The 20,433-nt window shown below is 38.3% G+C and overlaps 1 protein-coding gene and 1 long non-coding RNA gene across 4 annotated transcripts in view; one reads left to right on the top strand and one right to left on the bottom strand.

Moving 5' to 3' along the window:
- Window positions 1-200: 200 nt before the first annotated feature.
- Window positions 201-12,725, bottom strand: ARRDC3 (arrestin domain containing 3). 3 transcript variants are annotated; one of them, XR_016038002.1, is made up of 8 exons: window positions 12,206-12,725; window positions 8,128-8,209; window positions 6,387-6,534; window positions 5,265-5,367; window positions 4,649-4,905; window positions 4,163-4,325; window positions 3,727-3,919; window positions 201-1,672 (listed from the first exon to the last, which is right to left on the bottom strand). XR_016038002.1 is itself a non-coding variant. In XM_055429679.2 (8 exons), the coding sequence occupies exons 1-8, from the start codon at window positions 12,483-12,485 to the stop codon at window positions 1,616-1,618; spliced, it is 1,245 nt and encodes a 414-aa protein (XP_055285654.2). In that variant the 5' UTR covers window positions 12,486-12,723; the 3' UTR covers window positions 201-1,615. The 3 variants fall into 3 exon arrangements, 2 of the variants coding, with proteins under 2 accessions (XP_055285654.2, XP_088694596.1); XM_055429679.2 differs by having other exon boundaries at window positions 3,727-3,881; window positions 12,206-12,723; XM_088838470.1 differs by lacking the exon at window positions 6,387-6,534 and having other exon boundaries at window positions 3,727-3,881; window positions 12,206-12,249.
- Window positions 12,726-12,847: 122 nt separating this feature from the next.
- LOC148777027 (uncharacterized) overlaps window positions 12,848-20,433 on the top strand; it is a 36,937-nt gene continuing 29,351 nt past the window's right edge. Inside the window, exon 1 of the long non-coding RNA XR_016038003.1 lies at window positions 12,848-12,949. This is a non-coding gene — a long non-coding RNA (uncharacterized LOC148777027). The remainder of the gene's footprint in view (window positions 12,950-20,433) is intronic.

Below are 20,433 nucleotides of genomic sequence, written 5' to 3'. Positions count from 1 at the left end.
GTACACTTGGTACCTTGGAAAATGCAGTTTTAAGGGTCTTCATGAATGCTGGTATATTTATGAGCCAACTACACATTATCTTTCATACAAGCTGTAATTTACTGATGTGATCGTTCTTCATAACTATATATACTCAAAGTGAATGATTTCTCTCGTTTAGCAAAATCTTCTTTAGGTTATAGAAAAACATACTTTTGTTAAAAAAAAAAACAAACAACAGAAAAATATAAAAGTTACTATTTCAACAAATATTCTAGTATTTGTAATTTTGACATTCTATACTTTTATAATATACTGGGGCTTTCAAGCTGTGAAGCTTGAACAAGACGGGAAATGTATAAAATGAGTTCTCTCATAATCTGAACATACATATTCCTGCTCATGAAAATACCCTGCACCAGCAAAAATGATTTGCAACATATGTGTTTTGGAGGTAATTAAGTAACTCTGTATAAAAATAAATGCACTTTCTCCTCCTTTCCAGTGACTGGAAAACTTTCACACTTTTAAAATAATAAAAAATAACAATAATTTGTAAGAGCAACAGCCCTTAACTCTTTGCTGGTGCCTGCCATACTGCCTTTCTTGACTCCATTCTCAGCTCTGCTAGCTTTTTCTTATATGTAATGATAAAAAGGGAATGCGGGTGGGTTATCACTTTTGTGTATGTCCCTTTTCCAAATTTCCCTCTCCAAAAAGCCAACCAAACAAACAAAAAAAATAACGCAACAGTGCAACAAAACACAAATAGCATTCCAACAGTTTGGCAAGTGATGCGTTCACCTGAGATTAAGTGATTTTAGGCAGTCAGTAACAAAATGCTGCTTTGCTGTAATAGTAGAAAGGCAACAAATTCTTAAAAGAAACCAAGAAGGTATACAATCTTGACAAAGTCTATTAGCTTCCTCCTCTTATCTCTTTTCCCACATATCTGTTGCTTATCTACCACAGTAGGCTGCAAACATACAGCAAGAAGGATTGGCTTGAAGGCATTTGATGTTTGTAAATAAATCCACAATAGGATCCAAGCTGAAGAGGTGATACATGGTCAGTCTAGTAGGACAATTCTGAGCATGTGCATACGCAGGTAAAGTCCAGGCTATATTAAATTAAAAAAAAAAAAATGTCAGTGCATTTTTTTTTCATGTTAAAGTTTCTTTCAAAGCTTTCTTTTGTTCCTTGTTGTGCTCACCACAAACAAGTTTTAAAAGAGTATCAAGAGTCTGGCATAAATGGAAAAAAAAGCTGTAGTGACATTGAACCGCACAATGTAAGCATTGAGCATGTGCAAATTTTCAACTCAAAAGAAGGAAATCATCCCTCTTTACAACGTGGTGTCTTGACACGTATGACCATAGGCTAAGAAGACTGCTCTTAGTATGTGCCAGTTTTAAAGGAGAAAAGCTTAGATCTTCAAGCATGTTGGAGCAGTCCCAGAATGTTGCTGTAGGCTTCAAAAGCGTGATCACTGGTTGTTTCATGTTTGCCATTTTTCTGGGCAAAGCTATTCCACTTCCTCTGAAAACATGTTTCCAAGATACTTCTCTGTCCTCAGCCGGGAAGGGAAGAGATACAGTTCAGAACCCACATAAACTTGATTTAACCAAGTATTCCTTCAGCGAGAGGGGCAAGATGGTCTATCATCAGCTGACTGATCAGGATTTGGATCAACCTAGAAAGGGAAAAAAGCAGAAACAAAAACCTCAAAACTGAAGTTAACTGACAGCATTTAGTAAGAATGTAGCAAACAGGCTAATATTTTGAATGCTATAATCAGAAAAGAATGAACATAAAGGGCTTATATGGGGAAGAAAGAGGATTAGTATCATTTATGAAGTATTTGCTATTCAATTACTAGATTAACAAATACATTTGTAAAGGTATCCCAGGATAGTTTTATTTGACAAAAGCTAAGGGTAATATTTTATCAGATAACAGGAGCTTTATTCAGCACTTAATAGAACTTAAGACTTAAATATATAATGGGCAACATTTTCATGGTGATGATTTTCTCCTGTAAAGTTTTCATTTCATCCTATTACAAAAAGTCAACTGATGTTTTCCCTAGTCTTTGGGAAGAAATGTTGTTGTGTAAACAATGTTCTTGGTACTTACTTGGGGTGATAGTTTATGAGTCAAGCCCCAGAGAGGGCCTAGGAATACAGTGTATATCAAGAAATAAGAATGATGAACCCAAATGCTCCACAGGTATCCCATTTTGCCTCTTTCTATAGTGACTTTCATATGCACTTACACTTTTCTTTGTTTTTAATGACTATCCTTTAAAGAAAAAAATAATTCAAAATAGCTTTAATACAATCAAGAACTCCCCCAATCCCCAATGCGGCTAGATGTTAAACAATTAAAACACAGCCTGAACCAATTTAGGCTTTTAAAAGTTTTACAGTCGTTCAATTAGCTTTAGTTCATTTTAAAAGAAGGTAGAATTTTATGACAAATTGCTTAAAAGTGGATACTTAAGATTGCCATTCTTTAAAAATGCCTGTTGTACAACTAGGAAGCCTCAGATAAAATCACAAATGAGGGACTTATTAAGCAAGACAGAAATGTCAAAATAAAAATGCAGTGACAGTATTTCTAACAAGTGGGAGGATACTTTTAGCATCTAATAAAAAACTCCATGAACTGAAATATGAGACAGAAAAACTATGACTAAACAAGAATTTGCAGAGAACAGAACAGATTTTGGAACATCCTATAATCAATGAATACAGTGGATTTCATATTAATTACATCCAAAGGAAAATTGACTCTTCTAGTCATGGTATTAAAGGAAAAAAAAAAAGCAACTTGTTGAAGAGTGAAACAATCCTTTTGTATCTTTCTTGGAAGTATTTCACTGTAAAATAGCTGTCTAAACTATAGCAACCAAAAACCAAAAGCTGATTCCAGTGATTTAAAAAATTATCTGGTAATATATTGTTATCAAGGCCAATTCTAAAAGTCTCTTACAATGCATATTACATATATGCATATATATATATATTCTGAAGTATCCTAAAATTGCTGGATTTCTCCCCAACTCCTTTCCATGTATTTTTCTTTCTGCCTGGAATAGTCTACATTTTGAGAAAACTTACTTTAAGAATCAGCTTAACAATCACTTTAGGGAAGCCCCTCCTGATTATCAAGACCCAATAAGCCGCTCCTCAAATGAACTGTGCATTCCTATCACTTTGTTATGTAATATTTTGCTTCAAGTTTGTTTTTTCTCACCAGTCTGTACGCTTCTCCCAAATAAGGGCCATGTTTTATTCATATAAGTGCTTAGTTACTTGAGACGAATAAAAATAATCTAACAGGGTAGGAATGCTGTTTAAGTACGCTACTGCAAATGTTATTTTCCCCTATCACTGAGAATGCGGAAATAGGAAAATTAAAAAGGATGACGAGTAAGATAAATTCTAGCTATCTAATCAATGGTTGCAAATGCCAGTTCTAAAGATGCTTTAAAATATTTATTCCTTTAACTGGCATGTTACAAGCATGAGGTTAGATCATTATTTAGCCAATAATATAAGAGACTAGTCCAATGTTGGGTCAGATTTGTATTAATTATTGACAATCTTAATCTAACTTTTAACCTGTTGGTCAAAGTTATTTCTCTCTTACCATGATAATCAAAACCTAATTGCATTTTCAGAAACTCTGCAATACTGCTTACTAAGAGTCAGCCCATTTTGTACTTGAGGGTGTGATGCTTACCTCTGAATAAAGGGGTGGAGGCAAGAAACGAAACTCTTGAATATACGCAAACAGTGGTCCTTGAAGTGCTCTCTCAAAGTCATCACAAGCACTCCCTGGTGCAAGATTGTTCCGTCTTTGTTCCTCTGTTACCACTTCTGCATAGCTGGGCGGTGCTGAAGGAAAAAGATACACGCAATTCGAACAGCACGTTCTTATGCATGTCAAAATACACAGAATAGAAGGTATTAAAAAGGAATGTCAAAGTAAAACAATAATAATCTGTCTTGTGACTAAAACTAGGGAGATATACATTTTAAACCTAACATTAGGGGCACACCCTACTCTTCAATACAGACAAATTTTATCTAATCGTAAAATATCAGAAGCAAAATTATTTTCTTGTAAATACCAGATTAAGCTTAGATATGCATTGTCAACATTGTCAAATTATTACCTTCAGGTCTTTCAGGTAGGGATAAACCAAGCCAGTTCATATTCATGCTACACTGACTGCTTACACTTGAGGTTCTGCTTCCAAATGGATGCAGAGGAATGGTACCAATGACAAGTGGCAAATTAAGAAATAAATCCATAGCTCCAGGAATATCCACATATACCTAAACAATAAAAAGAAATGTTAGGTTTAGAATCCCAAGCACTATTTTAAGAATAACCCAATCTATTGTCATCTGAGGCCCTCATTTACTTCATTTTTTAATGATATACTTGAAGTTTCTCCATTATGTACACTATTATATAGTACACTGACCTCAGGTAAAATGAGTAATTACAGTCCAAGTTATAAAAAGAATTACATATAACTATATATATCATATATGGACTAAAAAAATCATATTCTAGATATAAGACAAAAATGATAACACTTATGACATGAAAACTTCAAAAAACATCCACTCCAAACCCTTACATCTGTACGTACCATTAGTGAATATTCCACACGGATTATACTACAGTCGAGGATGGAGGGAGAGACTGGTGGAATTTTCAGCAACTTGCCATTCCACGTCTCTGTCTTTCCAGATGATAATGATTCCCCACGCAAGTTAGCCACAAGCTGTTTCACTTCCTTCATTTTCCCTTTGGCATAGAAGGCCTGTGTTTGGTAAATGGCTGCCTTTGGCACCACCATTCGGGAAGAGCAGTTCTCAATCTCAGCAAATATCTGAATTGATTCACCTACAGGAAAAAAAAGATTTATATATATATCTACTATCTACTGTTAAAAACCAACCAACCCACCCCAAAACAAATGTAGATTCTTGGACTAAAGTTTGAAAGTTCAGTGAACTATATGGATTAAGAAGCCACCCTAAGAGCAGCAAGTAACTTCTAAAAATCAACTACACATTTACAGTAGCTATTTAAAAAACAAGACTACACTCCAATTTACAAAAGAAAACAGCATAAGCACAATTTATGACAGTTTACCAAAGAATACTCTATCATCTTTGCATTTAGTAGAAAAAAATGTTAATTCATGCACAAAAGTTAAATGAAGAAAGATCAGTCTTGGTGGGAGACCACCTCATACGTACCCGGCGTATAGCCCTTCCTTTCGATCTTGGCACTTAAGGATATGGGGCCTGAGGTACAGAACCAGCAACAGAGAGTCTTTTCTTTTGTGCCTGCTTGGGGTGACTGTAAGATATAAATTTAGAGAAAAAGATCAAGGTATGAATTGACACAGGAATAAAATTTTAAAAATACAATCCTCAATTCCCGAATAATTTAACATTAAAGGCAGTGTTGCTTCTTTTTCTGTAGCAAATATACTTTTCCACTAACCGACAGCTTTTGATTTATACTGGTATTTCTTTATACAAGTTTCCATTCAATTAAAGAAAAAAGGGCTTAACATATTTCATAAACATAGTTTTAGCACACACTAAAAACACAGTAATTAAAAACCAACTTAAAAAAAAAAACAGGAAAAAAACAAAACAAAAAAACCCTTTCCACATTCTATTTAAACTGCCTTTAAAAAAAAAAAGGCAGTCTGGAAAGCAACTTGGTTATAATCTCAAATGATAACATCTTTCTTTGAGAAATGTAAAACCCAGAATGTAAAAAAAAAGAAAATTCATTTTTAAGATTGATTCTTATTTGGGTAAAGATGTTATTATTTGTTTGAACCAAGTAAAGTTTTTGAATTCAAATTTGAAACTTGTGAAAAAATGCAATTAAAAAGATTTTCTTTAAAACACAATTTAAGTTTTTTCATGAAAATAATAATCTCCCCATGATTTGACAACTATCCCTATATTGGAGTAATGCAATGCAGTACAAATTTTAGATTACAATATTTTCAAGTTAAGTGATATTGTTCTAGTAATAATTGATATTACTGTTCCTTTTCCACTAAAACTATCCAGGGAACAGATTTATTTTTGTTACTGTTGTTATCTTGTGAGTTAAGAGATATTTAATACCAAATATTGGTCTTATTTTAAATATTTACTTAAAGTTATTACAATATCAGAAAATACGAGCATATTCTGCATTAATTGGTATTGCTCTTCACTGTAGTTTGGAAGATATTTACGTAATTTAAAAATAAAGTTACTATTTAAAAATTGTAAAGAATACATCGAGTAGGTGATTATTCTTTAGTATTTATATGCCAAAAACAGAGAATGAAGAATTCAGTCAATTCTTACCAGTAATGAAGGAGTGTTGATATCTATATGCTCAAAGACTGTAAATTCCTTCTTTAATTTTACTGGTAGAAGCCAAGGCCTGTGCAATTCGGCTTTCACCCAATAGCGCACACTGCCATGTCGGCCTTCGAATGAGGTAGCAAGTGGTCTGTGCAGAATATAAAGATCATATATTATTCTTACACCTCTTTTAAATTAATTATACAGTAGGTCAACATAGAAATGTTAATATATTATATGGTTATATACCAATGAGGTATCAAAGGTGTAATTTATATTTCCAAAGGGATAAGTCATTGGGGGGGGGAACCTTCCAAGAAATAATAGATAATTGTCAAATATTGTAGGAATTTGGTTAAAAAAAGCCAGAAGAATACAATTGCTTTAAACTAAGAAGAGGCTACTTTTAATGCAGGTGGCAAAATTATCAAAGTCTGCAAATGAACAGTTTTTGAAAAGGTCAAGACTTTAGTTTAAAAATAAAATTAAGAATGGTTTAACTATTTCTCTTGAGAAATTCTAGACTGGTTAAACATTGAGCCAAACTCCCTATGGTGCTCCATTTTTCATTAGCTAAAAATTACTATTTCCTATTATAACAACTAATTAAGATCCAGAAAAGGTCTGGAATAGTCATTATGGCTTCAAAAGCTTTTTACATTTCATTAAATCCACTGATCTCTTGAAAAATGCTTTCCATTTCCTAATTTACTTATGTTCTCTTTTTGGCCATGTAAAAGAATTTCTTCTGTTGACCTGTATCAAAAGAATCAGAATTCTTTTCAACTCTCTGATTTTATTACTTGTGGAATATTTTATTTTAGTTAATTTAGTCTCCTTTTCATAATTTCATCAGAAGAGTGCACAAGGTTCATTTATTAACAAGGTAGACTGCTAGTTTTTTTGAGGAGTAGTGGTGTTTACTTCTTGTTTTACATTTTAGACTTATGCATTAATTTGTATAGCACAGAGAAACAAAATGCAGGATCTATGCAAGACCTCTACAATTTATTTTAAATGACTGTGGCTTATTGAAAGAATTAGAAAAATATATATAAATATAAAAATTACCCTCATCCTTTGAAAATATTCAGGCCCAACTGTATTAGCCCTATTGTATTTACAAACTTAAAATGAGTATTTTACTTTCCTTCTTCCTTTCATACTATATTCCAAGCCTCACATTAAGATATCTGATTGACATTTCCTTTTAAGTCTAGGTCACAGTATCTCTTGTGTGACATTCTCAATAGCTCCTTGCACAGAAACTAATGAATTCATATCAGAACCACACATGACTTCTAAAGTTAGGATATTCCTAATTATTTTGACCTTCTTAGCTCACTGCTGTTGGTAAGCATCGGTAGAAAGGATAGAATACTGAATTTTTATAAACTACTAAATGACAGACTTGATATGTTCTTTTTTTTCAGCTAATGCTGATGGTGAACTATTAAGTGCTTACCATTTGACTAGCATCTTCCAATTCATTCACTTTAAATGAAACACTTTTAAACACCATATAAATCCTGAGACAGAGTACTAAGAATTGAGGTTTGCTTTCTATAATTTTGCCACTCTAGATTAAAAAATAGCTTCTTTTTTTTAGTATATTGTTTTCCTCTAGCAAGTTTCAGTAATGAAAAGGGTTTTTTTTTAAAACTAAAAATATTTAAATATACAATGTTTCATTTTAAAAGAAAGGATGTTTATGAAAAATGTCTGTTAACAAAATACTTACGTTTGTGGAAGCTCGAAGCTGAATGCATATTCATGCCTTCCTGAATGAATAGTGTTGAAGCCTTCTTCGGAATTATCATCATCTAAAACAGAAAAGGAAAACAAAACACTTATTAATAAACCTTCACACTCTTCTTCACGATGTCAGAACTTTAAAGATGCTCACATAGTTAAGTAAGGCCACAAACTTTGGAGTGTGAGAGATCTGAATTCTAATTCCAACTTCATCACTTCCTCTGGGTAAAATAAAACTCCTTTCTTCAGCTGGTTCATCTGCAGAATGGGGATAATTAATATTTATACCCCATAGGTGATTTTTTAATGGAAAACAAACTGCAAAGCATCTACATCTAACATACTACAGGCTAACAAAAGACTCAGAAGTCAAATCTCATACTAAGATGTTACTTTTGTCTTCAACCATTGACTTAAATTTATCCTAATAAGCCTGTATATAAAATAAAAACTATTCACGTAAACCTTTTAAGAAATGTAAGTTTTGATACAGAAAATGTGAATGTGAAAACTCTAAAACGATTAGAAAACTGCCAAGTAGATGTTGGGAATTAAAAAAAAAAAAGGAACAGTGATTTTAATGTCGGTTTCATAGTAAAAAAATAGATATTCTTACTGAACCTAAAATTGTGACCTCAGTCTGTCCTAATAGCTAAAAATTCGCATATATATAAGATGTACCTTAGATTTAAAATGTGCCTGCTTAACGGGAAAAAACTGGTCATACATCCTTGAAAAATGAAGATAAGGATGTTCCCCAAAGCTAGAAAAAAACAGGATGACCTTTGATTTTACATCCAATTTCTTTTGATCAAATGGGTTATTTTTCAAAATATCTAAAAAAAAAAAAAAAAAAACCCACAGGGAAATATGGGAGGGGGTTCTGGATTCTTAACATGCTTTCCTGAAGCGTTCTAACTAGGTAATTTAATTACATAAATGTATACTAATGCAGTTTCCTCGGTGTAGAAACCTTTATCATTAACTATGAGGCTATCAGAAATGGGTATTATCATTTAACTTTCCCTCAAAAAAAAAAAAAAAATGATGCTTCTCTCAGAAGGGAAAAAAAAAGGTGCCTATATGTAGATACCTTTTATTCAATAACCATCACGATTCAGTCTTCTGTCACCAGTATTTTTCTCTCCTCCCCCCACGCCCGTGCAAATTCTCTCTCCGAGATTTCGGCCCTGAAAGCCGGCTAATGAGTTGGGGGCCATTTAAAACCCGCTCCCTCCTGAAGGCGCCCAAAGTTTGCCTCCCTGTCTCTCCTTTTCTTCCCTTCTCGCTCCCTTTTTGTGCCAGCTCAGCAGTCTCATTGAGGCGAGCGGCGGCGGCGGCCTCGCCGTGGTAAACAAGTGCCGGGCTGTCAATCAAGAACTAGACCGGAGCAGGAGAGGACCGGCCTAAACCGGCGCGAGCAGATCCCAGCCGGCCCGCCCGCGCGCCGCCGCCGCCGCCCGCGCGCCCCGCTATACATACGGCATATGTCGCGCGGCGCTCGCACTCGCGCTCGCACAGCCTAGCCTGCTGGCGGCGGGGGGGAGAGGGGGCGGGGCCAGCGCGCCGCAGCGCTTCCGCTTTACACGCCCCAGCCGGTGACCGGTTCGATCTGGCTCGGGCCACCCTGACACCTTTACATTTGCGGCAAAGGAAATAGGGGCGGGGGCGGCGAAGGGACGCAAAAGTCCGCTGGTCGGGGGTTGGGCAACAATGGCGGGGGTGGTGGTGGCAGGGAACACTCGCCGAGGCCCCCCACGAAACCCTGCCTTCGATGTGCGTGTCCCTTTCCCCGTCCCGGCCAGTCTTGGGGGCTCGCTCTCCCCTCAGGGCAAATCAAGGTAGCCCGCCTGGTGACTGCAGAGACCGGGCCACGTGCTTTTGTCTCAGCAAGGGGCCGGGGACGAGCGGTCAAAGGAGCTGCCTCACTACTTCCACCCGAAAAACCTGGAAAATGGGGTCCGGCTAACCCGGCCCACCCAACTTCCCCCGTGAACAGAACTGTCAGCTGAAAAGTTGCGCCCAGGGCCACCTGGCACCTGGAAGGCTTGTCTCGCCTCTGTTGAAACCTGAAGGCGTCCCTTTCCAGGTCTGCGAGCGGGGTGAGGTGGGGCGGGGGAAAGGGAACGTTCTGTGACAGGAGCCCGGTGCGCTTCCAGAAGCCCGGGCAGGACACGAGAAGGGGCGGGGGCGGCGGCGGCTCAGGAGGGACCTTTACCGGCGCACGCCGGTTCCAAGCCTCGCCCCAGCCGGCGAGCCCTCTCTCCCCACCCGCCTGCGCCCAATCCAATCAGAGCCTGGCATCGCCTTAGCAACAGGCTAACAAACCCGGCTCCGCCTATCGCCGGCCGCCCGGGGCGGGGCCTCAGTTACCAGGCTAGTTTGAGAGGTCCCAGTTCTAAAGTCATTGAAACTCTTCCAAGCCGAAGAGCTCGTCCATGCTTGCAGGGGTTGGGGGTGTCCCGTGGCGGGGGGCAACACAGTGGTCTTTACTATGAAACCGTGGCGCAAGCAATGAAATTTGTGTTTGTCCCGTAAGTCGTTTAATTCTACTTTTACCCCACTGCACACCTCAACTCCTTAAAAACCTGTTTCTTCTAACCCATCTTAATAAAAGCTACCAGTCTAGGAAGGATCAAATACAAACTCCTGGGCGTCCTGTTCAACCAATACCCGGACTGTCATTAGGTAGTTCCATTTCTTATGACTGTCGCTGCTTGGAGAGATGAACTAGAAATTATTTCAGGATGCAAATCATCTGTGTGTAACTGAAAACGCAATTAAAAGACTAATTTCATCTTAATACTTTAAAAATAATGCGTTCATGCTGTAATTCAAAGCACGCTACGTTTCCACACTTGCCTTAGTTCAATTAGCACTTCCTCATGGGTGTGTATTTTTTTAATTAAAAAAAGGTTAAAAACGTGGTCTATTTTATGAAAAACCGTCAACATTCGAACTAAATACTGCATTAAAAAGGAGAAGCACAAAATTACATAACCAGTTTTCACATTATATTCTTCTTGGGCTAGGAATTAAGTCATCGCCACCACCTGACGCGTGTAACCAATCTGCTGAGAGCAGAACAAGCGCCCCTCCTCACCACCCCCCCAGAACTGGTCCGAAACAGGATTGAACCGCTTCTAACAAAGGGTGGAAACTTAGAAAAACAAGCTTAGAGTCTCCTATATTTCCACAATGTAACGATTTAAACAATACATTGGAAATCTCAGGACCCCCTTTCCCTTTGACAACCCTTTATTTTCCTTTTCTAACCAAAAATCAAATCCAATGAGCCGAATACTTTTCAATTCCATTTGACTGGCAGGGGTTTCATTGAATCCACGTTCCAAAGTTAGGCATGATGCTCGGAAAAGAAAATTTCTGACCCTAAATGGCTTCTAAAACTGATTTTTAACACATCATCATGATAGGTGCTGTCCTTTAAAATAGAGAACGCCTGATGTAAATTTTTGAAGGAATTGGAAAGAATAGGGAAAAAACACGTGGGGTGTTGATACCATATGTCAAAATAAGCCACAGAAACCCTTTATCAAAGAACTACGGTCAATTCTCTAAAAGTCTTTTGCATGTCAATATTAAAAAATGAAATACACCTATTAACCCACTTTAAAGTGTTATTTCTTCATTGAAGCTTAGTTTTTAAGATCTCAGGTTGCAGCGTATAAGGGAAAAATCTAACATTGGACTGCAGCTTTTAGCAATTCATTTGAAAACATATAAGTAAAATTACCGAATCGGTTTTAAGCATAATTTATATGTAAGGTTGAAATGGATTCCAAATGCGTATGGCACTAACCAAGCCGGGTATAGAGGTAGTTGAATAAGTGCAGTTTGCAGTCACTTTGCAGATGCCTGCATGCGTTACGGCTTAACACACGATGAATGTCAAGGAGAATCCAAATCTTCTAACTTTGCTAACCTTTATCAAACTGCTATATGTTATGCTAGGAGCAGGATTACATTAACTCAGAAAAATTGAAAAGGTACTTTCCAAAGAAAGGTCTAATAATTTCTTAACAATGTTAAAAAATAAAACTTACCTCTTTCATGTCCAATTAAGATGTCTTTATGGTTGAAATATTCTACTTCTTCAGTGTAATTCTGTGTATAGGCAGTATTGGAGCCGGCGTTTCTCGATTCTGTCCAGCGTACTTTCGCATGTCCTCTTGCATGAATTTTAAGAGATTTTACTCTGATTTCCCCCGTAACTTCTAAATTCACCCTTCCTGAGACTGTATCCCCACTAGAATACACAGGGACATTGCTGTCATTAAGACAGTCAAAGCTTATTGTCAAACTCTTTACCTTTCCCAGCACCATGTTTATAACAAAATCTATAAAAAATATAATGTAAGACAAAAAAGTCAAGATCACATATACGATGTGATCCTCACTTAACACTGATCGATGTCTTTGCCGTGCAAAAAGCTTGCAGGCAGATCAGCGATTCTTTACAAATAGTTCATTGAGATTTCTTAAAAAGTCAGGGCAGCACAGAGACTGCTGGCTGCTCCGCGATCCTGCGAGTCTCAGTGGTCTCCTTACAAAGACGGGCGGCTGGAAGCTGCCAGCTCACTTTAAGAGGAGCTTTGTGAAAAACAACCCCGGTGCGCATGCGCACGCCGCGGCTGCTGTCGGCCCTCCCAGCGCGCCCCCTCCCGCGCCCGGCTCGCTCCCTGGCTCGTTTGCTCGCTCGCGGGTACAGTAGGTGTAAGCCTCGGGAGGAAGACACCGGGGCTGCCGGGAGGCTGAACCAGACTTCTCTGCATTGTGGCCTCCTATTGGTAGGCAGGATACCGTAAACCCTCGATGTGCTAGCCGGAGTCCCTTACCAAGCACACTCTAGTAGAAAGATGATGGCCGAGGGGGCCACCGGGGGACAAGGTTTGGGTGGGGAGCTGTTTGCAAAGGCCAGTAAGGATAAAACTGCTGAGTGACCGGCCCGAAGCGTGTGTTCCCGGCACTGCAGGGTTTTGCCCCCTGCCTGGATGGGAGGAGGAAAAAGTGATGTGTGTAGAGAGATGGGGGAAGGGGAGAAACCGGTTGGGCAAGGGCTGGTCGCTGAGCATAATCTTAACGAATTTCAAAAGAAAATGTAATAAAAACCAGAGAAGAGATAATGTTCAGTAGACAAGAGCATTCTTGGCTTGGGTTTTTTTTTTTTTTTTTAAAAAAAAGGACCAGTGGCTTGTAGGCAGGTGGAAATGACCCAGTCGCGACCTTAAAAGAGATTGCAATAAGAAGCAAGGAAGAGAAACATCTATAATTTAATCATTATATTTTGCTTTCTCCTCCACTGCTTTTTCTTCCATCTCTTAATTCGATAGCAATGAAAAACAACCAAGATGTTTGCTCGATGACACCAGGGGAAAAAAGGTTTGACCACTTCCTCCAAGGAAGAAGCCATCCTTTTTTTGAGACACCACCTACACCTAGATTTGCAGGGTATGACACGATTGCAACGCCTGTGACCAGAGGGTTAAGAATAGGATTTGGCCTAAAAAAGTACCACCTTATAAAAGGCAGCATGACATAGTGTTTTAGCTGACATAATGTTTACAGCAGCATTGAAGAATCTTTGTTAGAAGTTAGTGAAGCCCAGAGGATGGTTTTTAAAGAAGAATGATTTGTTATATAACTAGGACTTAATTCTGTGAAGCCTTAATTTTAATTTTCCGCTTTGGACTGTTCAACATAATAATTCACATAATACATCTATCTTAAGGACAAGTACATTTGTCTCTTTATTGAGAATGTTTTGGTAACAAATTGGAGTGCTTTCCTGTATCACACTGGGAAGCAAGGCTTAACAGCATAAAATCATCTAGATTGTATGGAATCAATGAAATTACCTATAAGAGAAATGGGGAGAAAAGAATCTCAAATTATGTTTACATAACCAAATACTCTTTGGAAGATTTTTGACTGTGTGTAAACTGCTTTAAATTATTTTGTGCATTGTATTCAGATAGGATGAAGTTCTGAATCGACCCATTGAGCTCATTGGTCTTGCTGGTTGTTTTTTTTTTTTTAATCAAGAAACTAAGTTTTATTTGTTGCCTCTAGTTGAAAGGCAGCGTTTTGGAGTCAAAAGTGTTACATAAATTGCTTACATGGAATATAAATATGCAAACTATTTTGACAGTTAATGGACTGGACATTTATCTCTGATAGAGCTTAGATGGTTTTGCCTAAAACTATGAATTCGTGTATTTCGGTGGTGGGGAGGGGGATGACTTTTTTCCCTCTTGGATGACACCTGGTGGCTTTTCTCATTCAAATACTTGGGATCTTGTACTGGCCTTGATGACTGATGCTATTTGAGTTTTTCTTGCCACCTAGTGGTAAAAGTGGTGAATTTGTGTTAGCTAGCAGTAAGGTCAAACGATATATCTAGTGTTCAGATGACTTTGGGCGTGGATTTAAAAGTGAAGTTTATGGTGAGACCTTTACTACCAAAGTTATTTTAAATTATTAAGGGCCAGTGAACAATGGTTGAATTCTTCAGAATTTTTAGTAAAGTTTCTCCTTTACTAAAACCTTTTTACTCTTTACTAAAATCTCTTTAGTAAGTTGGAGTATAACTTATTTCTGAAAAAATAAGTCAGTCCATTTAACCAAAAATAATTCTGAAGAGATTTACTTGTATTTTGGAAAATTGTTTTAGCCCATTAAATGATTCAACCCTGTCATTATATTACATTATTCCTTCTGTCGGAAGCTTTTAGGATATTATAAATCATTCTCGTCATTATTTTTCTACTTCTCTCTGTTTTCTTTTTACAATGTCTTCAAGAAATTCTTATCCCCTATCGCTTTGACTCAAGATCCTACTCAGTTACCCTAATTATAACCATTCTTCTCTTTGGATTCAGTCACGTGATTATTTCTTAAACACCTAAACTTGAGTTTACTTTTTGTGTTTTGTTTTCCTCCTCCTGTTTATTCAAGCTATAAAACCATCGGGAACAAGCAACAAATGAACAACACTGGCACCTCTTAATCCCTGCTTGTGTTTTCATTTCTGTGAAAACGCTTGGACTAAGTTTTAAATGTTTGGTCTCCTGACTTTAAGAACCTCCCTCTTTTAAGACCCCTTATCTCAATATCTACCCTTTGGACAGCTTGAAATGTTGTACTGTAGCCATTGTCTCAGGCTTCTGGACTTGCTGCACTGGGCCCTAATTGTATTTTGAGTTACATTTAAGCTATTCATCTTTACAGTCAAGACTCTTTCCTACTGCACCCCGGCCGACGACTCCTATGCCATCTCCTACTCTGCTAACTCTCTATACTCCTGTCAAGTACATCTTCTGTTCGCATCGTTAACTTGTCTCACTGTTGCCAAAATAGAGTTACAGGCTGCTTTTCTGTGCCCAGAAAAACATCCCACTGCTGTGCTGTCTTCTTTCTCTTCCTCTAACCCCTCTGATAGATTCACTCAGAACAGCTGAATAAAATTCTGACTAGGCAGAATAACCAGTTCCTCCTCCCCTTTTTATAGCTTCTTCAGAAATTGTATAGGAATCTCTTCTTATGGTATTTGTTTCTTGGATTTTTCTTTTTTTTTTTGCCTGGCTTCATGGCATGTGGGATCTTAGTTCCCTGACCAGGGATTGAACCCATGTGCCCTGTATTGGAAGCATGGAGTCTTAATCACCACCAGGGAAGTCCCTTCTTGGATTTTAAATTCCATGGCTGTTCCACCTTACTATGTAAAGTTTGAAACTCAAGCTCAACAACTCTGTCAGTAATAGACAAATGACAGTTGCTTTTAAGATATAATATTGAGGCCATATGTCAAAATTACTGCAGAGTCTGGAGTTTTCCATTTATTATATCAAAATGCTGCTGCTGCTACTGCTGCTGCTAAGTCACTTCAGTCGTGTCCAACTCTGTGTGACCCCATAGACGGAAGCCCACCAGGCTCCCCCGTCCCTGGGATTCTCCAGGCAAGAACACTGGAGTGGTTGCCATTTCCTTCTCCAAATGCTGAGTATCAAAGCAAGGCATCTCAACCAAAAGTTTTGTTGTGTGGTTGTAAGAAAAACTATCAGCCGTCAGAACCTGTTTCTTAAGGAGAAACATGAAATCCATGCTTACTCCTTATTTTAACTAACACCTGACAGGCTTGAGTGCTGTGGAACTAAGGGAGATTTTGTTTGTTTGTTTTTTGAGTCTTAACTGTGCATTTCAAGATTTTGCAACTATGGCTTAACTCTTAACATCTTCAGGCTGCAACAAATTTGACTTTGATGTGGAGATTAGAGGTAAGATTTGCTATACGTAGTATTAGCAAAAGAATAAGATTTGCTTTTTATATTAGTTAATTATATGGTATGTTTTTTGCATTCTTTTTACTTAATAAATATTTTAATGTCTTGTGGATTTTGTGATAAAATTCAGTACCAAATTTGGTTTCTGTTTGCCATCATTAAGAAATAGTGTGATATGTATTATGTGCATGCCATTTAATCTTATTTTTTATTTAATGTAAAATCATTCCTAATTATTCTATTTGCCCAGAGATGCCACTGTTAACATTTTGGTAAATTTCCATCTAGCTGTACATCTAAAAAAGAAAAGCATTACCAGTTAAGCAATTACAGTGCTTCTTATCAAGTACAGTTTTTAAACTTTAAAAAGAAGGAATGTAAGTGTTAGGTATAACAGCATTTTAATTTGATATCTGTACACACTGTAAAGTAATCTCCACCACGAGTCTAGTTACCATTCATTACCGTTCCCTTCCCTGTTCTTACCCACCCTCCAGTGCCCTCCCCCTCTGGTAAGATCAGATCTGATCTTATCTCTGTATCTGAGTTTATTTTTGTTTTATTTTTTTGTTCACTTGTTTTTTCTTTTTTATTTCACATATGAGTGAAACTGTAAGATATTTGTCTTTCTTCATTTGAGTTATTTCACTTGACTTCCCAGGTGACTCAGTGGTAAAGAACCTTCCTGCCAGAGCAGGAGACTTGCAGGAGATGCAGATTTGTTCCCTGGGTTGGGAAGATCCCCCGGAGAAAGAAATGGCAGCCCACTCCAGTATTCTTGCCTAGAGAATCCCAAGGACAGAGGGGCCTGGTGGGCTCCAGTCCATGGGGTCACAAAGAGTCAGACACGACTGAGCACGCACAGCACATTTCACTTAGCATATTATTCTCCAGGTTCATTTAGATGGGGAACATAATATTCTCTGTCATTGCCGATGGCTGTATTTCATTCTCATACAGCTAATTATATAGTGAAGTGAAGTGAAGTTGCTCAGTCGTGTCTGACTCTTTGCGACCCCGTGGACTGCAGCCCACCAGGCTCCTCCATCCATGGGATTCTCCAGGCAAGAATACTGGAGTGGGTTGCCATTTCCTTCTCCAGGGGATTTTCCCGACCCAGGGATCAAACCCAGGTCTCCCGCATTGCAGGCAGACGCTTTAATCTCTGAGCCACCAGGGAAGTATACATACTTTCTATGTATAACACACCTTTATCCATTCATCCATCTGTGGACACTTAGGTTGTATTCATATTTTGGCTATTATAAACAATGCTGCAGTGAACATCAGGGTACACGTATGTTTTCAAATTAGTGGTTCTTCAAGTAAATACTCAGAAGTAGAATAGCTGAGTCATACAGTAGTTCTATTCTTAGTTTTTTGAGGAATCTCCCTCCTGTTTTCCACTGTGGCTGCACCAGTTTACAGTTCCACCAATGGTGTATGAGGTTTTCCTTTTCTCTGTGTCCTCTATAACATTTGTTATTTTGTGTCTTTGATAATAGTCATACTGAGGGGTGTGAGGTGGTATCTCATTGCGGTTTTTGTTTGCATTTCTTGATAGTGATGTTGAACATCTTTGCATCTGCCTGTTGCCATCTGTATGTCTTCTTTGGAAAAATATCTATTCAGATCCTCTGCCCATTTTTTAAATCAGGTTGTTTGTTTTTTGATGTTGTTGAGTCCAGTAGAATATTTTGACAACAGATTTGATTAGTGGCTCCAAGAGTATAGTCTGCTTGCTTAGTTTGTATTACTTAGGACCTGCTAAATTAGATGAGTTGAAAAAGTTTATTCATCCAGGCTCAAGTGGCATCAGGCCTAGAAGAAGGATCAGAAATGGTAAATTTCTTTTCTGAACTATTTTGTGATTTTTGATCAGGCACATCATTATAATGAGGATAAAAGAATTCTAAAAGATCATGGCATCTGGTCCCATCACTTCATGGGAAATAGATGGAAAAACAGTGGAAACAGTGTCAGACTTTATTTTTCTGGGCTCCAAAATCACTGCAGATGCTGATTGCAGCCATGAAATTAAAAGACGTTTACTCCTTGGAAGGAAAGTTATGATCAACCTTGATAATATATTAAAAAGCAGAGACATTACTTTGCCAACAAAGGTCCGTCTAGTCAAGGCTATGGTTTTTCCTGTTGTCATGTATGGATGTGAGAGTTGGACTGTGAAGAAAGCTGATCGCCGAAGAATTGATGCTTTTGAACTGTGGTGCTGGAGAAGACTCTTGAGAGTCCCTTGTACCGCAAGGAGATCCAACCAGTCCATTCTAAGGGAGATCGATCCTGGGTGTTCATTGGAAGGACTGATGCTAAAGCTGAAACTGCAATACTTTGGCCACCTCATGCGACGAGTTGACTCACTGGAAAAGACTCTGATGCTGGGAAGGGTTGGGGGCGGGAGGAGAAGGGGACAACAGAAAATGAGATGGCTGGATGGCATCACCGACTCTGTGGACATGAGTTTGAGTGAACTCCGGGAGTTGGTGATGGACAGGGAGGCCTGGCGTGCTGTGATTCATGGGGTCGCGGAGAGTTGGACACGACTGAGTGACTGAACTGAACTGAATGATAATAACTAATATTTTCTGATGTATGTTGAGTTTTAGTGGCAAAGTATTAACTGAAAGGAACCAGTTCTTCATTTTTTTACATCAAATTCATATTGGGCCAACTGGGATTTCATATTCAGTATGTTACTTGGAGTATTTTGCCTTTCTAGTTATCTATATAATTTTCTTTTAATGTAGAGGATCATTCAGTTCAGTTCAGTTCAGTTGCTCAGTCGTGTCCGACTCTTCGTGACCCCATGAATCACAGCACGCCAGGCCTCCCTGTCCATCACCAACTCCCGGAGTTCACTCAAACTCATGTCCACAGAGTCTGTGATGCCATTCAGCCATCTCATTCTCGGTTGTCCCCTTCTCCTCCCGCCCCCAACCTTTCCCAGCATCAGAGTCTTTTCCAGTGAGTCAACTTGTCGCATGAGGTGGCCAAAGTATTGCAGTTTCAGCTTTAGCATCAGTCCCTCCAATGAACACCCAGGATTGATCTCCTCTAGAATGGACTGGTTGGATCTCCTTGCAGTACAAGGGACTCTCAAGAGTCTTCTCCAGCACCACAGTTCAAAAAACATCAATTCTTCGGCGATCAATCTTCTTCATAGTCCAACTCTCACATCCATACATGACCACGGGAAAAACCATAGCCTTGACTAGACGGACCTTGGTGAGCAAAGTAATGTCTCTGCTTTTCAATATACTATCCAGGTTGGTCATAACTTTCCTTCCAAGGAGTAAACGTCTTTTAATTTCATGGCTGCAATCAGCATCTGCAGTGATTTTGGAGCCCAGAAAAATAAAGTCTGACACTGTTTCCACTGTTTTTCCATCTATTTCCCATGAAGTGTTGGGACCAGATGCCATGATCTTTGTTTTCTGAATGTTGAGCTTCAAGCCAACCTTTTCACTCTCCTCTTTCACTTTCATCAAGAGGCTTTTGAGTTCCTCTTCACTTTCTGCCATCAGGGTGGTGTCATCTGCATATCTGAGGATCATTATGAATGACTAAAAAAAACCCCAAACTTGTTACTTACTGCCACTATCTTCTCAATACTGTTTATTGGAAGCATTTTCCAAAGATTTGCCTTCTGTTTTATTTACTGTTAATTATTATTATCATAATTTAAAAACTATAAGAGAGAATTCTTGCTTCTCACCCATCTATAATCAGTTCAGTTTTCATGTTACTGTCATTTCTGTTGTTTGGGAATTTTACTTGCTACCACATTGAAGAAATAGTTGTGATGAAGGAAGTATTCAGTGTGAAAAGCTGTGAGGAAAAGGGTCAATTTAAGTATAGAAGTTTCCTGAGCACTCACTGTCTCCAGAATTTTAAGAATTTCAAGTGACTTTTTATTTCAGGGTCAGGAAACCGTTTGCTGCTGCTGCTGCTGCTAAGTCGCTTCAGTCGTGTCC

The sequence above is a fragment of the Moschus berezovskii genome, chromosome 8 (genome assembly GCF_049115385.1).
Source record: "Moschus berezovskii isolate FMDL1 chromosome 8, NW_MosBer_1.0, whole genome shotgun sequence".
Classification (NCBI taxonomy): Eukaryota; Metazoa; Chordata; class Mammalia; order Artiodactyla; family Moschidae; genus Moschus; species Moschus berezovskii.
This window is presented reverse-complemented; position numbering and strand designations above follow the sequence as displayed.